Source organism: Mauremys mutica, chromosome 3 (assembly GCF_020497125.1).
Source record: "Mauremys mutica isolate MM-2020 ecotype Southern chromosome 3, ASM2049712v1, whole genome shotgun sequence".
In the NCBI taxonomy this organism is placed as follows: Eukaryota; Metazoa; Chordata; order Testudines; family Geoemydidae; genus Mauremys; species Mauremys mutica.
The window spans coordinates 70535761-70560036 of NC_059074.1; the positions used below are offsets into that span (position 1 = coordinate 70535761).

The 24276-nt window shown below is 41.2% G+C and overlaps 1 protein-coding gene across 11 annotated transcripts in view; it reads right to left on the reverse strand.

Annotated features, from left to right (window-relative positions):
* Positions 1-465: 465 nt before the first annotated feature.
* MAP3K7 (mitogen-activated protein kinase kinase kinase 7) overlaps positions 466-24276 on the reverse strand; it is a 66966-nt gene continuing 43155 nt past the window's right edge. For 7 of the 11 annotated variants that reach the window (XM_045009303.1, XM_045009299.1, XM_045009306.1 and 4 more), the window contains 5 exons: positions 19674-19741; positions 9771-9885; positions 7525-7586; positions 6806-6921; positions 466-4681 (listed from right to left, as the gene is read on the reverse strand). In XM_045009303.1, the coding sequence (XP_044865238.1) occupies positions 4501-4681; positions 6806-6921; positions 7525-7586; positions 9771-9885; positions 19674-19741 (542 nt within the window). In that variant the 3' untranslated portion in view covers positions 466-4500. The remainder of the gene's footprint in view (positions 4682-6805; positions 6922-7524; positions 7587-9770; positions 9886-19673; positions 19742-24276) is intronic. The other 4 variants (XM_045009300.1, XM_045009302.1, XM_045009305.1 and 1 more) reach the window with 1 other exon arrangement.

The window sequence follows — 24276 nt, forward strand, 5'->3', positions numbered from 1 at the left end:
GGAGGCAGATTATGACTGTCACAATTGCCTCCTGTCCTGGCAGCCACCCTGGGGTGTGTGTGTTTCTGAAGAGATTACATTCTCAAGTTCAACCTCTATGGTGATGGCACAACCAAGCAGCCCAAGTAGTCCTAATCCTACTGCAGATCTTTAGACCCATGCAGAACCCATTGTAGGCACAGATGGGGAAGCTGGTGCTCAGGAGGTAGCTGACCCTTCTGTTCCACATGAACAAGCCCACCCAACTTGATTTCCTCCGATTGTACTGAAACTAGACAGAGGAGAACACAGTCTATTCTTACAACCAGGAGACAGACTCAGATCTTCCTAGCTCTGCCACTGACCATGTCTAAAGGTTGGTCATTTAACATTTTCGTGCCTCTATTTACCCATATGTAAATTGGACCAAAACCCTTCTGAGGCTCCGTTAACTAATTTTGCAAATACTTTTGAGATCCAAGAATGTAATAACAAAGCATAAATAATGACTTTAATAACAATACCGCCTTATTGAAATCACGTCAAATTCATATTCAGTTTGTTTTACACCTTGTAACAGGTTTGTATTCATTTAGTCTAAATTCAATTCTTCTGTGTCACACTGATTAAAACAGCCAGCCATGTACAGTATAGGAGGAAGGGAAAAATGTCACACTTCAACTGTGTGGAGCAGATGGGAGGAACTGTTGCACACTAAACTGACCTAAGTCCAGATTCCAAAAGGTGTTAAAAATGCTCAGAAATAATAAACTGACACACTCTTACTGATAAGCATAATGCAAATAACGGCAGCACCTTTTCCTGATATAACACTATTCCGTCAGGATTTAGTAATTAAATAAAGAGCCTAAGCAACAAGACTGGAACTTATTTAAAAAAATCCTATGCACCTGAACCAGTGAAAGTATTAAAAAGTTGACCACAGACAACTTACTTCACAACAATCAATTCTGGAATATATTTAAGTCCTTAAAAAAGTTAATCTGTTTTAAACAGCATCACACATGTATGAGAGACCTGGCTTAGAAGGATTTTTCTCCCCAACCACTAGCATGTGGAACTCCTATTCTCAGGGGTTGGGAATGCTCTTCCCACACTGCTCCTACTGTTACTAAAAAGATTAAAAAAAAAAAAAGTATGTTTGAGCATGGCATCTGAGAACCCCTTGGTAGGACAGGCAGGCCAGGGGCAATGGGACAGAGTTAGGATAAAGTTACTGTTATCAAGGGAGACAGGAAGCTCAATGGATTGATTGCAACTGCCTATGTATTCCAGTGAAGCCTCTAACACAAAGCGTAACTGTGTGTGTTAGGAACAGAATCAGGCAAATGTCTCCAGATAGGGTTGTCCGAGGTGGATTCAGTGTTGATATGCAGCTGTGGTGGGATCTGTTTGTCCATAGCTGTCCCTCTGCATGCATCAAGGAAAACAGCAAAGAACATAAGAGTGTTCTCTTTGTGGTTCCGATGGCTGTCCCACGAACCGTGGGATTCCCTCACAGATCAAAGATGCCATGGCAAGTGGTGGGGCATTACAACTCTGTTAAAGTCTCTCAGCTTTTATTAATTTGATTCCTGGTAATGTAATACACCCCTGTAGCAGAAAGCCACACTGCTCATTCCCACATCATATGAAATCATTCACCATTTTATGTACAAGTTTTGAATTACAATCTTCAACTTTTCATCAAAACACAAAAATAAAGCCTAAAAAAGCATTTTTGGTAAAATTGCACAGTATACAGAAGCATACTTTCATTACACAATGTCTTACACAACACATACTTTGACAAAAAGCAGAACCTGTTACCGTTTTGAGAATGAGGAGGCAGTGCCCAGACAAAACTAGATGTTACACATCCACAACTAGAGGGATAGCTTTAACTGAGTAAAAGATGACATGAAAAATATGTCCTGAACACTCCAAAATAGCTTAACAGAAAAAATAAAAGCACATTTGTAAACAACTTAAAAACAAAAGCCTTTTGAAAATGCTGAAGTCACAAGAAGATAAATTATTAGTTCTCCTTGGCTCAAATAGCCATTGCTATCCTCTAGGTTTGCTGGGGGGAGAAGTACAAGGATTTTGCCCACACAGAAGACTTCACTGAGAAAGTGGGGGCAAACAGTTCAAATTTTTGGTGGAATTAGGGAAGGGAAGATTGAAAGGCAAAAGGACATGAACTCTATATTCTCTCTGGAAAATATCATTAGAATGGCAACACAATCTAAGTAGTGAATGGAGCTGAATTCCACACAGTGTACATTACTTATTTTACAGTCTGAGACCCTTTTCAATGTAAACTTAAAAGGTTATAAGCAACTGTTCTAACTTAGACTTTTGTATTATGTACCATTAAATGAAGTTAGCATTGCTTTCACTTCCATTATTCAAATTTTGCCATAAAGTGACTTTGCATATGAAGTGTTAATATTAATTTAAACATGTTTCATTATGACACAGAAGAACCTCAATGACTGTCCTGGGAAATGATTTTGCAATTATTAACCATGCATGTGAAGTCAAGCATTAGTATTCATTCTCCTCTACTTCATGCTTAAACACATGCTAAGAAGCTGCTGAGCACTGACTGTGTCCATTTTGGTAGATGGACAGATGTATGCAAACAGCAATGCTTTGGATCACTTGTGCTATTCCTAATACTACAGTTATTTTCTCTGCCAATTACATTTTGCTATAAATATGTGTGCCCTTAAGTTGATCCCAATATCAGTTTCAGCTAACTAATCAAATTATCTGCTAAGGTTTCGGGAATGATAACCCTTCCTTTATTTAAATAAAGTTAGGGAAGGGTTTTAACTCCCGAAAGGCTTGCCAATAATAGGTTTATTTTAAAGTTAGAATGACACTGTTCAGTAAGGTATCCTTCATCTTTGATATTCTTATACATTCACAATAATATCAACATTTATCAGATAGGAAGAAGAGCGGAAGAGAAAAGTAGTGAGGTTTTTACAACTAAGTATTTTATCAAGCGCTACTAACAAACTCTTGCATTAATTTATTCATCTGAAATGAAGCCCAACAACTAAATCACAAACTTTTGATCATCTCGCTGGTATTTTGATGATACAACAGACTAAGTTTTCATTTTATTTTTCATCTTTGCAAAAGATTAATGTTATTAAAACCTGAGACTGAGAAACTTAAAAATAGTTTAGGATTCTATTAAAAAGTGACTCAGTTGAAAGTTAGTTTATAATCCAAACAATCCATTTTCGGTGATTTCTGCTCACATAATCATGGCAAATACAGATATTGACCATTCCATGTTTTGTTTGAGTTTGTTAAATGCAACTCTTCAGTCACAAAGGCAGCAGGCATTCTGTGGCAGGCTTGCTTTGAACATTTCTCAAATGACTGAAATAACTAGGATTCACAAAGCAGACTAAGCCATTTCTCTCATTTTCTTACCAGCTTCGTCCATCTGCATTCCCTACTTCATATCATGTTTTTGTATTTAAAAATAAATAAAAATTACTCAAGTCCTCAGCTCTTTATCCAAAACAAACTTATTTACATGTATGGTGAATATGGATGTTTTCCTTTCAGCATTTCAATAAGGGTTCAAAAAGATCCCAATAACTAATATGAAGGGAATGATTATATAGAACTTTATATTCATTTGCTTTCTGAATTGGCTTCCAAAGATGCTACAGGCATAAAAGCTTTAAAGGTTAACACATGCTTCCACACATTTTGATTTTTTTCTCCTTTTATACAAGAGACCCACTTTGCTCAATGAATCACCATCATAATTTTTTGTCCAGTATGATTAGGTGAAACTGCATGCCATCCCACTCCTCACCCCAAAAAAGTACAGAAAATACAGCCTTTTGCTTCAAAAATTTTATGAATGCGAGATTACAAGAATTATATTAGTCAAAATGCAGGGCTATCAAGCACTGAACCAGTGATGTTGGCATCAGTCTGACTACCATTTTGCATGTGGAAAAATGCACTAAATCTACAGGTAAAAGGTATCACTAATGCATCATGAATTACTCTGGTCAATCAACATCAGCTCTGCAGCATGGTGCATGAGAAAATGACTGTCATTGTAAATTTGTTTGAGATGAGACACAAGAACAAAACCATTCTAAAACAGAAGTTTTTGTTTTGCTCTTATTGAGGTAACATCAGAAATTAAAACAAGATTTTACAATTTAGCAGCCATTTTAATTCTTTTGTTAGGCTAGCCTTCACACACTGAGCACGTGTACAGCCACAGTTCACTGTATTTGTGTAAGCTGAGTGCTGGTGATTAATTCAAGTCACTGTTCTCCCACCTCGTTCAAAAAAACCTGTTGAAATGAATGTTCACCATAAGAAAAGGAAAATAAATGACGTTCTAAGTGCAGTAGACAAATATAGGCATTCTGAACACATCAAGAAGCTAACACTCATGAGCTGTCATAATAAGGGATAATACAAAAGTCTTTTCTGTGCATATTTTTTTATTTGAAAGGTCCCAGTGAATCATGATGTGCCTTGTCGTTTCTGTTGCTGATTTCTGATGACCTCTAACTGTTTTTTGCATTGCTGGTAGTAAGTTGAAAGACTTTTGTTTTCATCTAAAAGCTTTTTATGTTCTTGTACCAGACGGGATGTGTTTTGCTGGTCTTTTTCATCCTGGTCCAGTTCTGCTATTAGCTCCTGTCTAAAGATAAAAAAATGTTAACATTAAAATGCTATGGAGAATAAAAATCATAGAATTATAGATTATTAGGGTTGGCAGAGACCTCAGGAGGTCATCTAGTTCAACCCCCTGCTCAAAGCAGGACCAACCCCAACTAAATCATCCCAGCCAAGGCTTTGTCAAGCCAGGTCTTTAAACCTCTAAGGATGGAGATTCCACCACCTCCCTAGGTAACCCATTCCAGTGCTTCAGCACTCTCCCAGTGAAATAGTGTTTCCTAATATCTAACCTAGACCTCTCCCACTGCAACTTGAGACCACTGCTTCTTGTTCTGTCATCTGCCACCACAGAGAACAGCCTAGCTCCATCCTCTTTGGACCCCCCCTTCAGGTAGTTGAAGGCTGTTATCAAATCCCCCCTCACTCTTCTTTTCTGCAAGCTAAATAAGCCCTGTTCCCTCAGCCTCTCCTCGTAAGTCATGTGCCCAAGACCCCTAATCATTTTCGTTGCTCTCTGCTGGACTATCTCCAATTTGTCCACATCCCTTCCGTAGTGGGGGGACCAAAACTGGATGCAGTACTCCAGATGTGGCCTCACCAGTGCCAAATAGAGGGGAATAATCACTTCCCTCGATCTGCTGGCAATGCTCCTAATAATGCAGCCCAATATGCCGTTGGCCTTCTTGGCAGAAAGGGCACACTAGTGACTCATATCCAGCTTCTCATCCAATGTAATTCCCAGGCCCTTTTCTGCAGAACTGCTCCTTAGCCAGTTGGTCCCCAGCCTGTAGTGGTGCATGGGATTCTTCCTTCCTAAGTGCAGGACTCTGCACTTGTCCTTGTTGAACCTCATCAGATTTCTTTTAGCCCAATCCTCCAATTTGTCTAGGTCACTCTGGACCCTATCTCTACCCTCCAGCATATCTACCTCTCCCCCCAGCTTAGTGTCATCTGCGAACTTGCTGAGGGTGCAATCAATCCCATCATCGAGATCATTAATAAAGATGTTGAACAAAACCAGCCCCAGGACCGACCCCTGAGGCACTCCACTTGATACTGACTGCCAACTAAACATTGAGCTGTTGATCACTACCCGTTGAGCCTGACACCTGCTTGTTTTTGTGAGTATTCACTACTGTATATTTTTATTTTTAACCAAATAAAAATTTTAATTTATCACTGAGTTTATGAAGATCATGTCTCAGGTGTAATATTTAGTACAACAGAAAGGCCTAAGAGATCACAACAACCGAATTGGTTTTTAAATTATTCTCTATACTTCTCAGTACATGAACTCAATACTGAATGCAAACAGAGCTTTTCTCTATATTATTCTAATCTGTAAAATTCTTTTAAAATCTCACTAAGTAAAGGCTCCAAACCTACAATAAAGTTCATGCAATGGGACCCGCTTCATACATACTGTCACTCTAAATCACTTAGGACTCCACATGAGTGAAGGAGTCTGATTGCTTAGAGCTCATTGCATAACTGGGGCTTAATGTCTTGCCACAATTTATTCAGACGAATGGCTTGTCTTCACTACGGGGTTAAATCAACCTAAATTATGCTACTCCAGCTATGTGAATAACATAGCTGGAGTCGACAAAGCTTAGGTCGACTTACCCGTGTTTTCATGGTGCTGAGTCAATGGGAGAATCTCTACGGTTAACTTCCCTTACTCTTCTTGGAGAGCTGGAGTAGGGGGGTCTACAGGAGAGTGCTCTGCCATAGATTTAGCAGGTCTTCACTAGACCTGACAAATCAATCCTTGCTGCATCAATTGCAGCAGCCTTGATCTCCTTGTAATGGAGACCAGCCCTTAGTCCCTGATCCTGCATGTAAGTACATGTGTTTAAGGTTAAGTACATGGAGTAATCTTACAGACTTCAATGCAGGATTGGGACATTAAAAAGTAAAATCTGTTAAAAGCAACACTCCTACTTCAGACACTAATAAATATTTGTTGAAAAAATATTCTTAACTGCTATTCTCTGTCACTCAAACCCTTCTTTCTAATAAAGCCATAAAAATGAAAGTCACTGAGACAAGAGATAGAATACTCCAGTACACAAAGATACACTTCACTTGTCCCATTCTCAATATTTCTCAATCTATGTTTTCTCTTTACAAGCATTTTACTTACTTTCTCTGCAACAGCAATGCAATTTCTGTCTGAACTTTCATATATTCTTGTGCCATTTTACAGTGCTGTTCAAATACAGCCATAGATTCTTTGGAGTTTGGGCATGGTGCTAGAGGCTGAAAATAAATCAGACACGTTAAAATCTAATCAACTGATATCTCAATAATAGTGTGTTAGAATGTGTCTGCAATATATTTATACCAGCTTTCAGAAACTAGTAAGCTTTTAAAAATAAGTGTTAAACCATGCCCTGGAAAAATCTTAGTGCACTGTTGCCAAAGCTGAATCAGACCCAACATCTACATTTTATTGCTCTACCACATTCTTTGTTACAAAGGATGATGATCAAAGCACTATTTGATCATCCATAGAACAAATAAAGTTTGGATGAGACTGTAGCAATTTTATTCTATGACCTCGAGCAAAATTCTTATTCATACTTTTAAACTAAGATTTCAATTTGTTTTAAGGATCATATTTCCCAGGGCTTGTTTTTAATAGCTTGATTAAATCTGAGTCAACCAATCTCAGGTTACAGAATAATTTTTTTTAGCCTTGTTCAAAAGTTAGGCAGGACACAAACATCAACGAATACGAAAAACAATATTTTTTCAGCCCATATTTATATCACTCAGGGAAAAAAAACACAGATGAAAATGTTTTAGACTAGTTTAGACTGAATTTAAAATTCAATTGCTCATAAGATATACAGTTATTACCTGCAACTGGTGATCTAGTGTAAGATATGCCATTGGGATGGAGTTATCTGACCCATTGGTATCTGTAACAACAATACCACAGCTATAATATATTTTCAATTGAGTTAATTGTACATTTCCATGTAGGACATCCATAAGACACTAAAAACAATCCTTTTTTGCTAAGGAAGTATAAACAAAACTAAACATCAATATGCAGAATGATATTTGGAAATATCCATTTTTTTTGGTTTGTGTTTTGTAAAGTTAGTTGAGAATGACAACATTATTAGAGTATGATCTATTGTACTGAAAAGAAAAAAAGATTAAATATTACACCTTTATAAATTTCTAGAGGCCATTTTAGTTGAACATAGGTTTTTTGCACAGTTTGCATTCTGGCTGGCTGTTTATAAAGTTATTTGCTATGCCATTCTTGTTTATGAGGGATCAGCCAGTCAGTCTACCCATTAGGGTGACCAGATGTCCCGATTTTACAGGGGCAGTCCAGATATTTTGGGGCTTTTTCTTACATAGGTGCCTATTACCCCCCACCCTCTGTTCCGATTTTTCACACTTGCTATCTGGTCACCCTACTACCCATTAACTGAATTTAAATTAAGGCTGGGCAAAACCAGCTCTGAAAAACAAAATGAACACAAACTTTGTTCAGTCATGACATGACTGACTTTACTCAGACATGAAACCAAACCTAGGAAAATACCACCTCTCCCACCCAATATGTCCTAGGATACCTTTCTCCCCAATATTCTTAGGGATAGCATAGGAGTAATGTGGGAAACCTATAACATCCCTGCTGGGCCTCACTGCTGTTACTGTTTTGGAAGAGAGCAACACCATGGGTCTTCCCAGAATTTTCCCTCCGAACGACACTTCATGCTTCTGGAATCTGACATGCTTTGTATCTTTAGAAGCCCAAGATCTGAGAGACACAAGTCTATTGCTAAATCTTAAGATAACCCTACTGCTGTAAGTGGAAAAACTACTGGGCTCCAGCACTGTGTGACTGCTATCAGGAGAGCAAATGGTAGAGGATAGGTGGGAAAGAAGTGGGCTGCCCAGCCATATCCCGAAAGCATCTGCCATAAAGTAGTGGGGTGGTGGCAGCGAAAATGAAAAGGTGCTGCCTCCCAAAGATTACCTACCGTAGCTCCAAAAACAACTTCAAGAAGGTAAAGGAAACGGGAGGGTGAGAAAGGAGAAACTGCCATTCTCCTCCTTAACAAAGAGCAAAATGAGAACTAAAGATAATGACTCGCATGCAGACCCCGAGTACCAAAAGAGAGGGCTATTCAAGGTCATGCTGTAACCAACCTTGCCTTAAAATGAGAACTTTTTGAAACAGTTTTTCTGATATCTTGTTTTTTTTTTTCCTAGTCAGATTTACGCAAACCATGAACTAAAGATTGTCCTTGGAAAGGAACCGAGACTCTGGGCTCCCAGTGCTACATATAATTTCTGAGACAAATATGTCAGAAAGTCTGCCCACTTGTGATCTTAGGATATCACAGAGAACCAACGGTGTTAGTGTGTTGAAGTTCTGATCCTTTTATTATGGTTTGTAAGCACTGGACTAAGAGTATAAGAATTCTTTAACTAGATTCCACTATTATAAAACATGGCTGAGTGAGTGTAATATAACAAAAAAAGAGTGATACTCTGGTAAACAAATATTTTACACGCTTCTGAAATAAAACTTTACGCTAACTTTTTGTAAAACACCTTGCAATAGCACGTGTGTACACGCCTTCTTCCCCCCCACGCCTCTCCAGAGATATGGGCCTGAATCTGCCACCTTTACTTATCCTGAGCAATACTTTATCCAAAAAGGTGGCTCACTGAAATCTAGACATGTGTATTTATAATGTACACATACAAATAAAATGTTGCCTTGTGTTTTAAAAAATGTAGCATCAAAATTCATGTTCAAAACTGTTAAGTAGAATATTCTATTTATAGTAGCATCATAGGAAAATTATATATTTTGCTTTTAATGAACTATAGTTAAGAGTTTATGTAATTTCATTGTGTCTACTTAAAGAATTTGTACAACCAGTGAGCAAATGCAGTAATGGTTTAAATGAGAGTCAGAAAACTAAAATCAATCAATTGCTCTATTATTCAATTTCTTTGTAAAGTTTACACACACATTGATCTTAATCAAAATATATTATAAAATAAACCTCTCTTAGAATGTTAAGACAAGAATAAACAAAAGAACAAAAAAAAATAAAATCAAACATCACCTGTAGATTCATCAGGTGTCCAGGGAAGACTACGAGCTGGCTTTTCAGAGGTTGGTCCTGGGGTAGTGATCATTCTCACACTAGGACTAGATGACCTACTGCTGTTTCTGCTCTCCTGCACAAATAAAACAAGATTTTTAAATAAGACTCTTATAGTCTCATGTGACAGTGACAAAACCAAAAGAAGGGAAGACTGGTTCAAGAGTTTGTTTTACTAGCCTTTTTGGATATAACTCATATAAAGAAACAAGAGCATTCATTTCTTTCTATCGTTCTTTTTATTCTGAAAGTTCTCAAAATGCTTGATAAACTTTAGAATATATAGAAATTATATAGGAATCATTTCACCCTTATCTAAAATTTATCTTTGAAGTATAACAGCAGTTCTCAAACTTCATTGCATCACAACCCCTGTCGGACAACAAAAAATACTACATAACCTGAGGAGGGGAGACTGAAGCCTGAGCCCACTAAGCCCTACCCCACCCCCCCGGGGAGGAAGGGGAGGGGAAAGAAACGGGGACAACAAAGCCCAAGGCTTCATCCGGGGGCCTGTAACCTGAGCCCCACCTCCCTGGGCTCGGCCTTATACAATGTACTCAAGAGGTTGCATTTTGAGCATCCCATTATGATTCTACATAATTATCACAGTAGAGTCAGAAGCTGCATTCACTAGAACAGGGGTCAGCAACCTTTCAGAAGTGGTGTGCCAAGTCTTCATTTATTCGCAGTAATTTAAAGGTTTTGCATGCCAGTAATACATTTTATATTTACAGGGGCCAGCGGATGGAACCCCAGACCGGTAGAGGGCTGAGTGGACTGGCAGCTGGGACCCCAGGCCAGCAGCGGGCTGAGTTCCGTCTGGGGTTCCATCCACCAGCTTGGTCCTGGCCGCTGGCCCCGCTGAGCCCGCTGCCCGCCCGGGATTCCATCCATCAAGGCCGGCAGGAGGCTGAGCAGAGCCAGCGGTGAGGACCCCAGGCCGGCAGCAGCGTGCCACAGTAAAATCGGCTCGCGTGCTGCCTTTGGCCTGTCGACCCCCTGAAATGAACAGAATCGGCAGCACTTCCTGTTCTTGTGAGTCGCGAACAAGTCCACCTGAGGACTTTCGGAAGATCTGGTTGACCACATCAGGGTGGAGAGGCCACTTGTGGCGAGATGAGACGGTTCTGCTGAGGTGATCTGCCAAGACGTTCCTGGTTCCGGGGAGGTGTGCTGCCACAAGATGGATGGCACGCTGCACACAGAAGTCCCATAGTCTGAGGGCTGATGACCTGGCTCCACCCTGTTTGTTGATATAAAACACTGTGGCAGTGTTGTCAGTCATGACTTGAACCATTTTGCCTTGTAACTGGAACCGAAAAGCCTGGCAGGCCAAGTGAACCGCCCTGAGCTTCCTGACATTTATGTGGAGGGTACAGTCGACCCCCGACCATGGCTCTGTGTAATGAGCTTGCCCAGGTGGGCTCCACAGCCTGGCGTCCAACACCAGAGTTAGCGACGGGGACGCCAAGAGGACTCCCTGCAACACTGATGTGGGGTCCATCCACCACGCCAGTGATGCCTGGATGTACCTTGACTACCACGTCCAGGTTGTGCCTGTTGGGAATGTAGACTGATACCAACTACACCTGCAGCACCTGGAGGTGGAGTGGGACATGACAGACCATGTAATTACAAGCATCCATGTGGCTTAGCAGCCTTCGGCAAGTGCACACGGTGATGAGTGGGTGGTGCTTCACATGGGAAATTACATCTAACATGGCTCAGAAATGGGTCTCCAGAAAGAAGGCCCTGGCCCACGTGCACCGATGACCCTCATACCAGTGCAACCGATAGAGTTTAACTTCTTTTCGTTCACTAACAAGCCCACGTTGCGGCATGTGGACCGCAGCAGATCGAGACTGCTCTGCACTTGATACCGTGATCTGCCCTTGATGAGCCAATCGTGGAGATAAGGGTAGACCTAGACTCCCTGATGCCTCAGGTAAGCGGCTACTGGGGCCATTCATTTTGTAAAGACCTACGGGGTCGAGGAGAGGCCAAAGGGGAGCTCTGTGAACTGGAAATGGCACTGGCCCACCATAAAATGGAGAAACAGTCTGTGCCCTTGAAAGATAGAGATATAGAAATAAGCATCTTTCAAGTTGAGAGCAGTGTACCAGTCTCCTGGATCCAGGGAAGAAATGATGAAGGCCAGGGATACCACGCAAAACTTCAACTTCTTGAGATACTTGTTGAGTCGTGTCAGGTCCAGAATGGGACGTAAGTTCCCTTTTGCCTTCGGGATCAGGAAATAGTGGGAGTAGAAACCTTCCCCCCTCATTTCTTGAGGACCTCCTCCACTTCCCTCAGTTGCAGGAGGTTATCTTCTGAACGATGAGTTGTTCGTGAGAAGGGTTCCTGAAGAGGGCTGGGGAAGAAGGGGCCGGGGGGAGGGGCAGGCAAAAACTGAAGGGGGTAGTCCAGTGACAATTTTTAGTACCCAATGGTCCGAGGTGAGTCTCAACCAGGCTGAACGGTAGGGATGGAGATGGTTGAGGAAAAGATGGGGCAGATCTGGGGAGGTGATTGGGGTGTCACTCTCGAGTGCACCCTCAAAACGCCTGCTTCAGGCCTCCGTGGTATTTTGCCGGGCCAGGCTGCACGGGTGAATGGGAGGAGGAAGGGCGGAGGCGACTGGAATGGCTTCATCGCAGACTCAGGCGTATGCATCCCCAGGGAGCAGAGGGTGGCTTGAATGTCCTTCAGATTGTGCAGCCTCATGTCCGTCTGATCGGAAAACAGCCCGACTCCATCGAACAGTAGATCTATGTCTCAAGCCAGGAGCTGTGCCTCATGACCACCGCCGAGGCGACTACCCTGGCTGCCGAGTTGGCTGCATCCCAGAACATCTGGAGGGAGCACCAAGCTGCTGCGGGACTTTCCTCCACAAGAGCCCCGAATTCTTGGGCTGCCTCCTGTGGCACGGAGTCCTTAAACTTGTGGAGGGAGTCCCACAGGTTAAAATTATAGTGCCCCAAAAAAGCCTGGTGGTCTGCTACCTGGAACTGGCCATTAAATAAATTTTTCTTCCAAAAAGATCCAGTCTCTTGGCCTCCTTATTTCTTGGGGTGGAACTAGCAGGCCCCCGCTTGTCCTTTTTGTTGGCTGCTGGCACGACCAACGGCCCCGGGGACAGGTGGGTATATAATTATTCAAACCCCTTGGCGGGAACAAAATACTTTTCCTCAGCCCTCTTGGAAGTGAGCGGGATAGAGGACAGCTTTTGCCAATTTGTTCTGGCAATGTTCAGGATTCCTTCATGCACTGGGAGTGTGACACGTGCAGGGGTGGACACGGAGAGTACATTGAACACCATGTCTGATTGCTCTACCATCTCTTCCGCCTCGAGGCCTAAGTTAGTGGCCACCCATTGGAGCAGGGCTTGGTGCTCCTTAAAGTCATCCGGTGGGCTAGCACAGGAGGGCAATGCCACTGCCTCGTCTGGAGAGGACGATGAATGAACCACTGGGGGAGGGTCTGAGGGATCATCCCCCGCAGGGGAAAGAGGTCTCTGGGTGGGCACCTGTTCCTCTACCACAATGACCAAGGACTGGAGACAGGGGCATCAGCATAACTGGCATGCCCGAGGTATTCCAATAAGGCCACTGCGCTGGCTACTGGCCCTGCTGCCAAGTTGGCATCACTGCGGCAGATGCAACCCCCAGAGCCCAGTCGCAACAGTGCTGTGTCAGCAAAGGGCTGAACTCCCTCTCCATGCCAGAGAAATCCTCCTCTGGTGACCAGGAAGGGACAATTGACACTTGAGTCTGGTGGCTAACTGTCGCCATGGGTGACTGGCGCCTTGAATTGTTAGACTGGTGCTGGGAATATGGGGAGTGACACCGTGTTGGGGAGCATCCCTGAGTTCTTGGTGCCGTGACCGCCGGTGCGAAGATGACCGGTGCTGACTAAGGCAACCAGCACCTTCCTCTGGGTGAGGCCTGGAACGAGGGCGGAGACCGGGAGCACGGTGCTGGTGACCTGTAACAGCGAACTGGTGACCTGGGCTAACGCGGAGACCAAGGATGTGGTGAAAAAGGGCTCTGCCTTGGCTCCAGATGCCAGCCCAGCTCACTCATCTTCTGGGAGGCCTTCATGGCTGGCTTGCCCTCATAGGGATCCTTCACTGGGTCCATCACCACACGCCTGCCAGCTGTGGCAGGAAAGTCAGTTGCTCTCTGTGCGCTGGGAGGGCGTGGACTATGCCATCAGCCTGGGTCTCCTACCGCTCCCCAGAGTTGGTGGTGGATCCCTTAAGGGGCAGAAGGTCCCCTAGGGGGCGTGACCCCTTGCGGCTCCAGCGTGGGAGGACAGCCCACGCAGGGTCCTTTGCCCAATTCCTCCTGATCCGACTTGCTCAGTGCCAGGTCCCTCTTAGTCTTCTTCCTGGGCACTGGTGAAGTGGATCAGTGCTGGGAAGAACCCGGTGCCAGGGGCATGCTACATACCGAGGCCAAAGTGCTGGGTCTTGTGTCCAGGCCAGCTCCAAGGCTGGGTGAAAAGCGGCCTCCATGAGGAGGGTCTTCAAGCAAATGTCGCATTATTTCTGTATCCTGGGACGAAAGTTCTTAAAGATGTGACACTCTCTTTAACGTTGGACTCCCCCATGTGGTTCACTAACAGGTATAGAAGGCCTGTTGCAGTCAGAGCATGGCTTAAAACCCAGAGACTGGGCATGCCCTGGCCTGGGGCAAAGTCCCCCCCGGGACCCTGACAGTACTTAACCGCTACTTACTAACCAATCTACTATAAACAAACTATTTACAGCTGGAATCAGAGGTTCGAGTAGGAAAAAAAATGCTGACCACTTGTGAAGCAAGGGAAAGAGGTACTCGGACCAACCACCACAAGCAGTAAGAAGGAACTGAGAAGACATAGGGCCGGCGGTGCCTGATATACCAATGCACGAGCGTGGCACTCAAGGGGGCGCAACAGCCAGCCCTACGGATACTGCTAAGGCAAAAATCTCTGACAACTGTGCACGTGGGTGCTCACACACCTAGAATGGAATCGACACAAGCAAGCACTAGAAGAATTCTGTGCTGGAGAAAATTAGAAAAAAATGTGACTCAGTGCATGGGTTGTCAAGAAGTCCAGAGGATCCACCCACCTTTTCTTTATGGGAATGGATGTCGCAATTTTTAAAAAATTGTAATCACAGAATATAGAATATTAGGGTTGGAAGGGACCTAAGGAGGTCATCTAGTCCAACCCTCTGCTCAAAGCAGGACCAATCCCCAGACAGATTTTTGCCCCTGATCCCTAAATGGCCCCCTTGAACATTGAACTCACAACACTGGGTTTAGCAGGCTAATGCTCAAACCACTGAGCTATCCCTATGGGGTGTCACAAACTGGAAAAGGTTGAAAGCCCCTGGCTTAGTGTATTCAGTTATTCATGCCCTGGATGCAATATTCAGCCAAACAGCAAATCATTATTTGCACAGCATTAGACTGACCACGCTGATAATGCCATTCAATACCAGGAATTAGCGTTGGACAACATTTCTAATCACAGCAGCAACACAATATAATAGTGATAGTCCTCCAGCTGCAAATGGTGGAAATCAAGTCTGAAACATCAGAATTTGTATTTTGTTGTTGAGAGGGGGAGGAGACGTGACCTCCCTTGACAAAAATCAGCAAAATACAGACACTAGATCTCTGATGGCTGTGATCAGTCTGAGAGAAAAAACCCAACAGATCTCCCTCTTGTACATTAGTTTTTTTTCCAAACACAACTACAAATGGGCCAGATAATGCATGGTTTTCAGTTATCACAATGCTGAAATGAGGAATTGTGAAGGAACTATAGGACAATGAAGATGAAGACTATGCATGATTTAATATTTATACTGCAATCATGCTCAGAGGCACCCATCAGGATTGAGGCTCCATTGTGCTAGGCACTGTACAAATGTATATGAAGACAAGGTAAACTAAAATTAAAAATAGTTTTTCAAAAAAATGGTATACAAACTAAACTTAGCCTGGATTATATGTACTTTCATTTTCATCCTGCTTGTCCAAATTGGATTATTTATTATAGCACCACAGTTGTGCACCACTCTTAATAAAATATGTGGTTTAGAGAGCTCTTTGCCTTTAGAAGCTTAGAAATCTAAATTGGACAATACAAATACATTTATAAAGGGAGTAATCATTATGGTATTTAAACTACATTCAAAACAGAACAATGTAATATCTTCCCATCATTAAGAAAAGACTGATATTTGTCCTACAGGACAAGACTTGCATGCCCTATTTTGGGAACAGAAGAGGTGCTGGTTCCAGCATTTACATTCACTCAGCCTGAAGAAAAAGTTGCATCTCCTGTTAAAGTTTTCCATGTTTGGGCTCCAATGAGTTTCTAATAAGAACAAATGCTAGAGCAGGCAATTAGGTATGAAGAATAATTTACTGCAAACTCCTGCCAATTTTTTCCTTGGAATTGATAGTGAAATAGAGAGCATGACAGAGCAGAGAGGGAGAAGCAATCTCAAATTTAGCAGGACTAGACCATTTAAGGCTTTATAGATTGTAACCAACATTCTGAAAATCACCTGTCACTTCACTGGCAACCAATGCAGTGTGTGGCTTAAAGGGCGTGGGAATGGAAGCAAACAGTGCCATAACTGATCATTGATGAAGACTAGGTGAAGAAGTGGGTTTAAGGAGAGACTACAGAGATGTAGAGAAGAAGGATGTTTGCAATGAAAGTGGTGGAGGAAGGATAATATATTTATATATAATTTGAAATGGTATACGAGGTGGAGATAGGGGGTTGGGGGTTTGCCAGGAAGGGGAGACCACAAGAGACTGTGGGGTACCGCAGGGGCAGAAACCCTGACAGAGGGGCACTGGGGTCTGGGAGGGACATGGGGGCCAGCAACAGGCGAGACTTGGGCCTTCAGAGGGCGCTCCAGAGGCTGGCGAGCTAATTTCCTGGACGAGCAGTAGGAGGCGCTGCAGCAGTGAGTCATTGCCCAGCTATAACGATGTTTGATTTTATATTGTTTAAAAAATATTCAATTTGATGAGCAATCCCCTCAAATAGTGGAGTCGGCTAGGAAGATCCATCACCTGTTGCATCCTATTTAATCTTAATGGAGGGAGGGATAGCTCAGTGGTTTAAGCATTGGCCTTCTAAACTCAGGGTTGTGAGTTCAATCCTTGAGGGGGCCATTTAGGGATCAGGGGCAAAAATCTGTCTGGGGATTGGTCCTGCCTTGAGCAGGGGGTTGGACTAGATGACCTCCTGAGGTCCCTTCCAATTCTGATATTCTATGATTTCTATGTGGAGAATATAAGTGAACTGATCAGAGCTGTGTGGATTTCTAACCTCTTTATAAACTGATTTTTTCCTCTTTTATCTAGTAGGTTGTTTATATTGCTGCAAATCATTACTTTGAAGTTTTAAATTAAAAAATTCAAGGATAGCAGGAGCTCAGCTCAGAGTTATGGAAATCCATAAATATAGGCCTTGAACTTAAGGAGCAGTCTCAGGTCCTTCTGTCCATTCACACCTGAAGAAGGACAGGAGGCCATGAATGTGGTTTATTAGGCCACAATTTCATTCACTTAAAATATTGGAGTACCTGGCAATGAACTGTACAGTGCAGGAAGGAGGAGGAGAAGGTGGTGCTTGGCTCCCCAATTTTTCAGATGTAGGAGCCCAACCCCCCTTCCTCAGCAAGCTTAAAGGGGTCTTGGAAAAGGAAGGGGTTGGCTCCCCACTCTATGAAATATGGGTGCCTCAAGCCCTCCAGGGCTTCATGGGCAATAAATACCACTGCCCTCCCGCAAACTCTTCCGGTCAGCAGGAAGGACAATGCAGTGACCTTCTCCTGATATGGCACCAAATGCTTCTTGCCCTTCTCCCCACCTGCTCTAAGGGAGCAGATGAAGGCACACCACCACTTTCTTCCAGCTAGTTGGACAAAGACCCGCTCATGTGAAGACTGCAGTGGGCATATCTAGGAGACAACCCTGCTTGCTTTCTACACTAATGTGTTGTGTGATTGAAAAGTTCTATTACAAGTTCAAGAGTCTTAGTTTTAGACTTTTCCATTGCTTCTCATTCACAGACCTCAAAAACAGGAACACAAAAACCTGTGACTTATTTATACCAATAGTGCAAAACATTATCCAGTGTACTTATGACTTTTAAGGTATTACTTTATTCTGCTTATCTTGTACGCTACACTATGATTCATATTTATAATAGGGCACTTCAAAATGCAAAATATAAATTGAATATGAATAGAATTTCAGACTGACAAACCTAAGAGAAATGTAAAACAAAAGATATACAGATTTCTAACCCTTCGGCTGGCACAGGTAGGAGGGAAGAAAAGGAAAATGGTGAAAGCTACACCAGCATCATCATGTTCTGCTCTCTTGTGTAAACAAAGGTACCAGCAGAAAACTGAGGTGAAAAAGCCTTTTGCTGTTATTCCTGGCAGGAACACAGCTAGAATCTCTAAGAAAGTAGCACATAGCAGCTTTCTAAGGCAGGATACATGAAAGTTAAAAAGATCCAATACAAATACTATATGTCTAACCTACTAGTATTATAATCTGGTATCTGCAAACATTAATAATTTTTAAAGCTAACAGAAGGAATTGAAAGTTACATATAAAAGAACTTACATAAAATATTTTAATATTGCATAAAATAGTGGCATATAGGTGTGACAGAAGTGCATTGAAACCTTAATCATAAAATAATTAAACATGTTACAGAATAATAATCAAAATTGTTTCAATTTTCTTTCTTTTCTCTAATTACACTGCTTGACTAAGTAAATGTAGAATGATTTATTACTGTGCTTGTATTTGTAGAATGCTTTCATTTAAAAAGCCATATGTTTGGTATGTAATAAAAACGTTTTGAAATTTTAAAATTGATTCTGATGCTTTCTTCTGCTATATGCACATATTCCCAAATAAACCAGACAAATTAGATTTTGGGGGATGGACAAGGTTTCTGTTGCTACAACACTGCATGAAACTGAAGAGAGATCAAATGTTAATCTCTTTGATGAGTATACACCCTTAAAATTACCACCTATTTTGGATTACTACAGTAGGCTGTTTAATATGGAAACCTGATTAACCCGATTAACACACTGAGCTCCTATTTTTCCATGTTCAAACTACAGCAGGGATCTTAAAATTACAGTAGAACCTTGCTAATTCACACTAATGATTAAAAACCCACTGTGAATTACTGACATCGACAAATTAGCAATTAAATGAACACCACCAAAACAAACAAGGCTAAAGCACCACTAACTGTACTTTGGTCATTTGAGACATCTGTTTACTTTTAATATTTCATACTTCAGAATGTATCACCGTGCTTGTTACCATGGTATCTAGACATCATGACACAAAAAGCAATAGTTACTAGTAAATATCTTGTAAAAGTAATCAAGTCTTAGTAACAAGACCTTGCTATAGTACTTCACTATTACATTTTATTCCAAAAAGTAGAGAGACCATCATAACTAACCATTTAGATTTGAGCGATACTACTATGTTGAGGTTCATTACCAGTACATACAAAATTATGCAGCATGCACAAACAAAATATATTTTTGAATAAATATTACATGTGCTGCTTAGGTAAGTTGTAATCAAGAAACTTGTCACCTAGACATCTTTCATAAGCTGCCCTTTCACAGATTTTATTTTAGATGGTAAAACAACAGATACTATGTTTTGTAAATTAAATTACCCCATATCACATAGATGAAGTTTTAAAGACTAGCTCTACACAGTATAAGTTTACAGTTGATTTCACCTAAATGTTCATGAAAGACAAAGAAAGAAGCTACAGGCTGAAAGATTTTACCTGATTGGATTCTGTTACAGCAACACTAAGGTCTTGAATGGATCTCCGCCTCTGTTGTCCGTTTCCTGCTTGGAAAAAAAGAGAAAACAAAACACTAAAATCTGCTCAGAAACAAAATAAGAAGGGTGCGACTGTTGCAGCAGGAGCTTGGAATTTGTACAAATCCACAGAGAGAAAGTGAGAGAGGGAGAGAGAGAGACAGCTGCAGAATTTTAACTCAAAAAATGCTGGCCTGTCAAGAGAAAGTATATCCTAATACAATAACCACTCCTACCACATGAATAGCTTCTGCACTCTACTCCACCATCTTCTGTCACATGTGTTTGAACAGGATTAGCACTTGGGAATTGGGGCTGATGACGACATCTATTTCAAGTGAGTTACGTTATGGGCATTTCTAGAGCAAGGCTGCTACGATAAGATGCTGCCAGCTCTAACCTGTTGTTCTTTGAAGTAACAGACGGAACACTCTGCTGTGTGCGTTATGTTCCTCTCACATATAGTAAGAAACTATAAGAAAACATATTCCACTTTAAGTCAAAATAAAGCTCTTAGTCATCTTTTATGAGCAAAAATACTTCCTATTTTGAAAATCAGGGCAGGAAGTTGTTCTCTAGCTATGTCACAGCTTGCTATATCAATCTACTGAACACAATGCTGTAATCTTTCCTCTTCTCTTTCCACCCATTAGCAATTATCCACCACTGAGAGCTATCGAAAATAGTTTACATTTTAATACTGTTAGTCCATCAAGGAAATGTTTATGAAACTAAGTCTTATGTTACATAATCCATTGTATTTTACAATTTCCCTTGGTACTTTGATTTTTATTAATATTGTTTATAGTGTCTCCTGAGATGACAACAGGTCAGCTGCCCAAAAGGAAACACTAAAACATCCTGAGTAACAGCTGACAATGCTCAAGATTTTTGGTCTTCAACCTGCATTATGTAACTTTTCTACCAGTAGGTAGCATTTAGAACATGTACTATAACAGTTACAGCCTCATACACCCATAGAATTCAACAGTCAGAACTCAATCAATGTTTTGTAACATGCGGCTTATTTTTTAAACTCTTAGATATTTATGCTGGGTCATTTTAATATGACTTAGCAGCCTTTCTAGATAGAAGTTTTAATTTCCACATCAAATTAAAAGTGAGAATGGCTATCTAATCTCATCTACACAGTTTAAGACATCACAAATTATGAAGTTCTTTAACCAGGATTTCTGTGCAGCAGATCTGTCTGTTCTAAAAAGACACTACCAGAAAGTGAAAAGTTCTTAGTACCATCATCTCCAGTTTGTCACCTGACATTTAAATTCAAGAAATTCTAAAAGTACCTAAGGGAGAGAACAGCTTATAGGTTAGAGAACGGGACAAGGCTGTCTGAAATTGGGGTTATATTCTCAGCTCTGACACTGATTTGCTGTCTGACCATAAATGAGTTATAACCTCTCAGTAACTTAATTTTCTACATCAATAATTTGGGGAAATAAATAAATACTTACCAATGTAAAAGTGATGTTGCAAGGCTTAATGCATGTTTGTAAAGCGACCAGAGATCCAGTAAGGCACCAGGTGAGAATTATTAAACTCTTCCATTTAATATAACTACTTGGCCATTAAAAACAGGATGATTCATAAACGGAAGAATTATGCTGTTGATAGTAGCTGCAACTCATCTTGGAACTCAAGATATAGATGATCCACTCATGACTGATACAACAATTATGTGCACATTTCATTCAACAGCACCATTCTAAAATTAGCCCGTCTGAAATAAGCTTGCAAAAAATATCTGGAATTCTCATTTCAGATTAGCAACATTTGTGAATTTAAAGAACCTAGCACATGTGTTGCTGAAACATTAGATCATGGTTGCCAAAAAGTTAAAATAGTCAGGGTGGGGTGGAAGTAAAAATGAACACTTTTTGAGGGCAGGAAGAGGCCAACTGATTGTGTTATAGTGAATGAGAATAGAATGCCTTTAAATGAGAGATCTCCAAGTTAGTAGCATGAGGAAAAAGCAAGCTCTATTATGCAATGTTGTTTTAATTAGCATAACTACTACAGACATCTGGCAAAATGTTCAGACAAAGCAGAAACAAAGACAGCAAATCAACAAATACTTGTTGCTCCAGAATCAAGATTAATGTCAATTTAGGAATATGAAGATGGAATACATTTCCTTGACTTTAATTAGTTCTAGTCTTTGTACATTTTTTTAAAGTTGTTTTGAACTTGCTCTTACTCTAGTTTTTAAAATAACTGGTTTAAAATTTTCTCTTTACAGGAACCTAGAACAATTTAATGAAAATTGACAAAAAGTGAATACACATCAGTTATGTACAACATCTAAAAGCAGAAAGTGATGCACAATGGCAGGATTTCAACAATTTATTGGATTTTAAGATTACAATTCAATTATCAACCAATTACTCATCTGGTTTGAAAAAGGCAGCTGTAATGAAAAATAAACTTCAGATGCCTGGATCATCAAGTGAGGAAATAAAATGTTCTTTGGAGTGTGTTTGCTCATGAACTAGAAAAGAAGGTTTTTTGTTTTTTTTTTAAAGAAAGGATGGGATGCCAATACGAACATGTAACTAAACCAATGGAGCAGTATATACCATTTATGGCATGGTAGTTGAGGTAACAAAAAGTTTAATAAGATATTTGGAGCAAGGGCGATTTCTAAATTTTTGTGCAGTTATGCACGTGTCAAGAGAGTCTACATATATCTTGTAAAAGCAGCAAAGAGTCCTGTGGCACCTTATAGACTAACAGACGTTTTGGAGCATGAGTTTTCGTGGGTGAATACCCACTTCGTTGGATGCATGTCATATCTTGTGGGTCAGAATTAAGGTTACTAGAATAAGTATGCTGTATTTTCATATATGTCAATACTGCCATTAAACTAAAAGTATAAACTGTAAGGGTAAAAAGTGAAAACACAAAAAAGTTGATGGAATGAAAAAATTTCTACCTTTCTCCTGCCTCTCTGCCCAAAAAATTCTCTCAATCTCCCTGCGCATCAAAATCACCAAAACACTTCCTACCCTCTTTAAAAAAAATTAAAAAAAAATTATACAGGCTCCCTCTTAGCCTCTAAGGATATGTCCACACTATAGCTGGGAGGTGTGATTCCCAGTGTAGACTTGAACTAGCTCAAAAATAGCAGTGTGGACGTTGTGGTATCGGCAGTGGCTTGGGCTAGCCGTGCAAGTCCAAACCTGCCTGAACCCTTGGATCTGAGCCTGGGTGGCTAGCCCAAGCCACTGCCAATGCTGCGATGTCCATGCTGCAATTTTTAGCATTCTAGCTCAAATCTGTCTACCTTCACTGGGAATCGCATCTCCAAGTTGCGGTGCAGACATACTCCAAAAGTCCACACACACGCAACTCAATCGCCCCTAATTAATATCTGCAGCTTCCCCTGGTTCTCTCTTTGCTCCAGCAACAACTCACACATACGAGCTGCTTCCTCTCCCGCACTGTCTTGCATAGGTAAATCCTCCTTCCACCCACACACTCTCCCTCTCTAACCTTCCCAAGGCTCTGTCACCCATCTTTCTGTCCTCCACAGAATCTCCCTCATGTTTTGTCTCCTGCCAAGATTCTCTCCTTTCTCCAAGCTCTTTCCCTTTTCATTCTCCTTTAGCTTTGTTTTTAATTACACAAACACACATTTTTCTACAAAGACCCATGCCTCATTCAGTGCAGCATGGTCAGTGAATGAAGTAGAGGGCTACAAGAGAAAAAATGGTGTGTTCTTTTGAATTTTAAAGGCATGAATCTGGGATCCAGGAAAGACTGGATTCTATTCCTGGATCTGCTACAGACTTCCCGTTATCATAGTTCATATACACAAGAGGGCAGAAATAAGGTTACACAGGCAACCTTAAATCTAGCATTTCCTAACATTTGAATGCTTCTTTTTGTAACCTTAATGTTTTTGCAATAGGTTATGTTAGCAGATCATTGACAGCCTTTTTAACGCATAGGGTTTGGGGTTTGTTTAAATGGTAATGCTGTTATGTATTTTGCATAAGGCCAATATTAATTAATCTATACTACAAAGGAAATCATGCCACAAAACTTGGTTAACTTTTACATAAAGAGGAAGTTCTCACTTCACTTGGAGTAAAATCCTGATATTTGTGGAGTTTGAAGCTCCAGTGGCCAGGCACTTTCTCCTGAAAATATTCCCTGACACATACCCCTGATGCCGGTAATATAAAATTATTTTAATTCAGGTGTTCCTCAGGGCACCTTTGCTGGCATGCCTTCTAAGTACAAAGAAGAGGAGTACCTCTCCTACAAACCACAGATCTGTGGTAGTAGGATTCCTTTACTGCATGCTTTTAGAAGGCATGTTCTGTCTCAAGGACCTTATCATATCCATAGAAATGGGTTTTTTCTCCTCTGTCCTGTGCACCTCGTAAGGTGCATCCCACTGCAGAAAATTATGTTTCCAACATGAAGTTTTCCACGTCAATCCAATTCATGGAGGCTTGAACGTTTACATTTCCTTCTTTAAAAAGGGACTAGACATGAACATTTTTTAAGGCCACCGAAAAGAGAATACTACCCTTGAT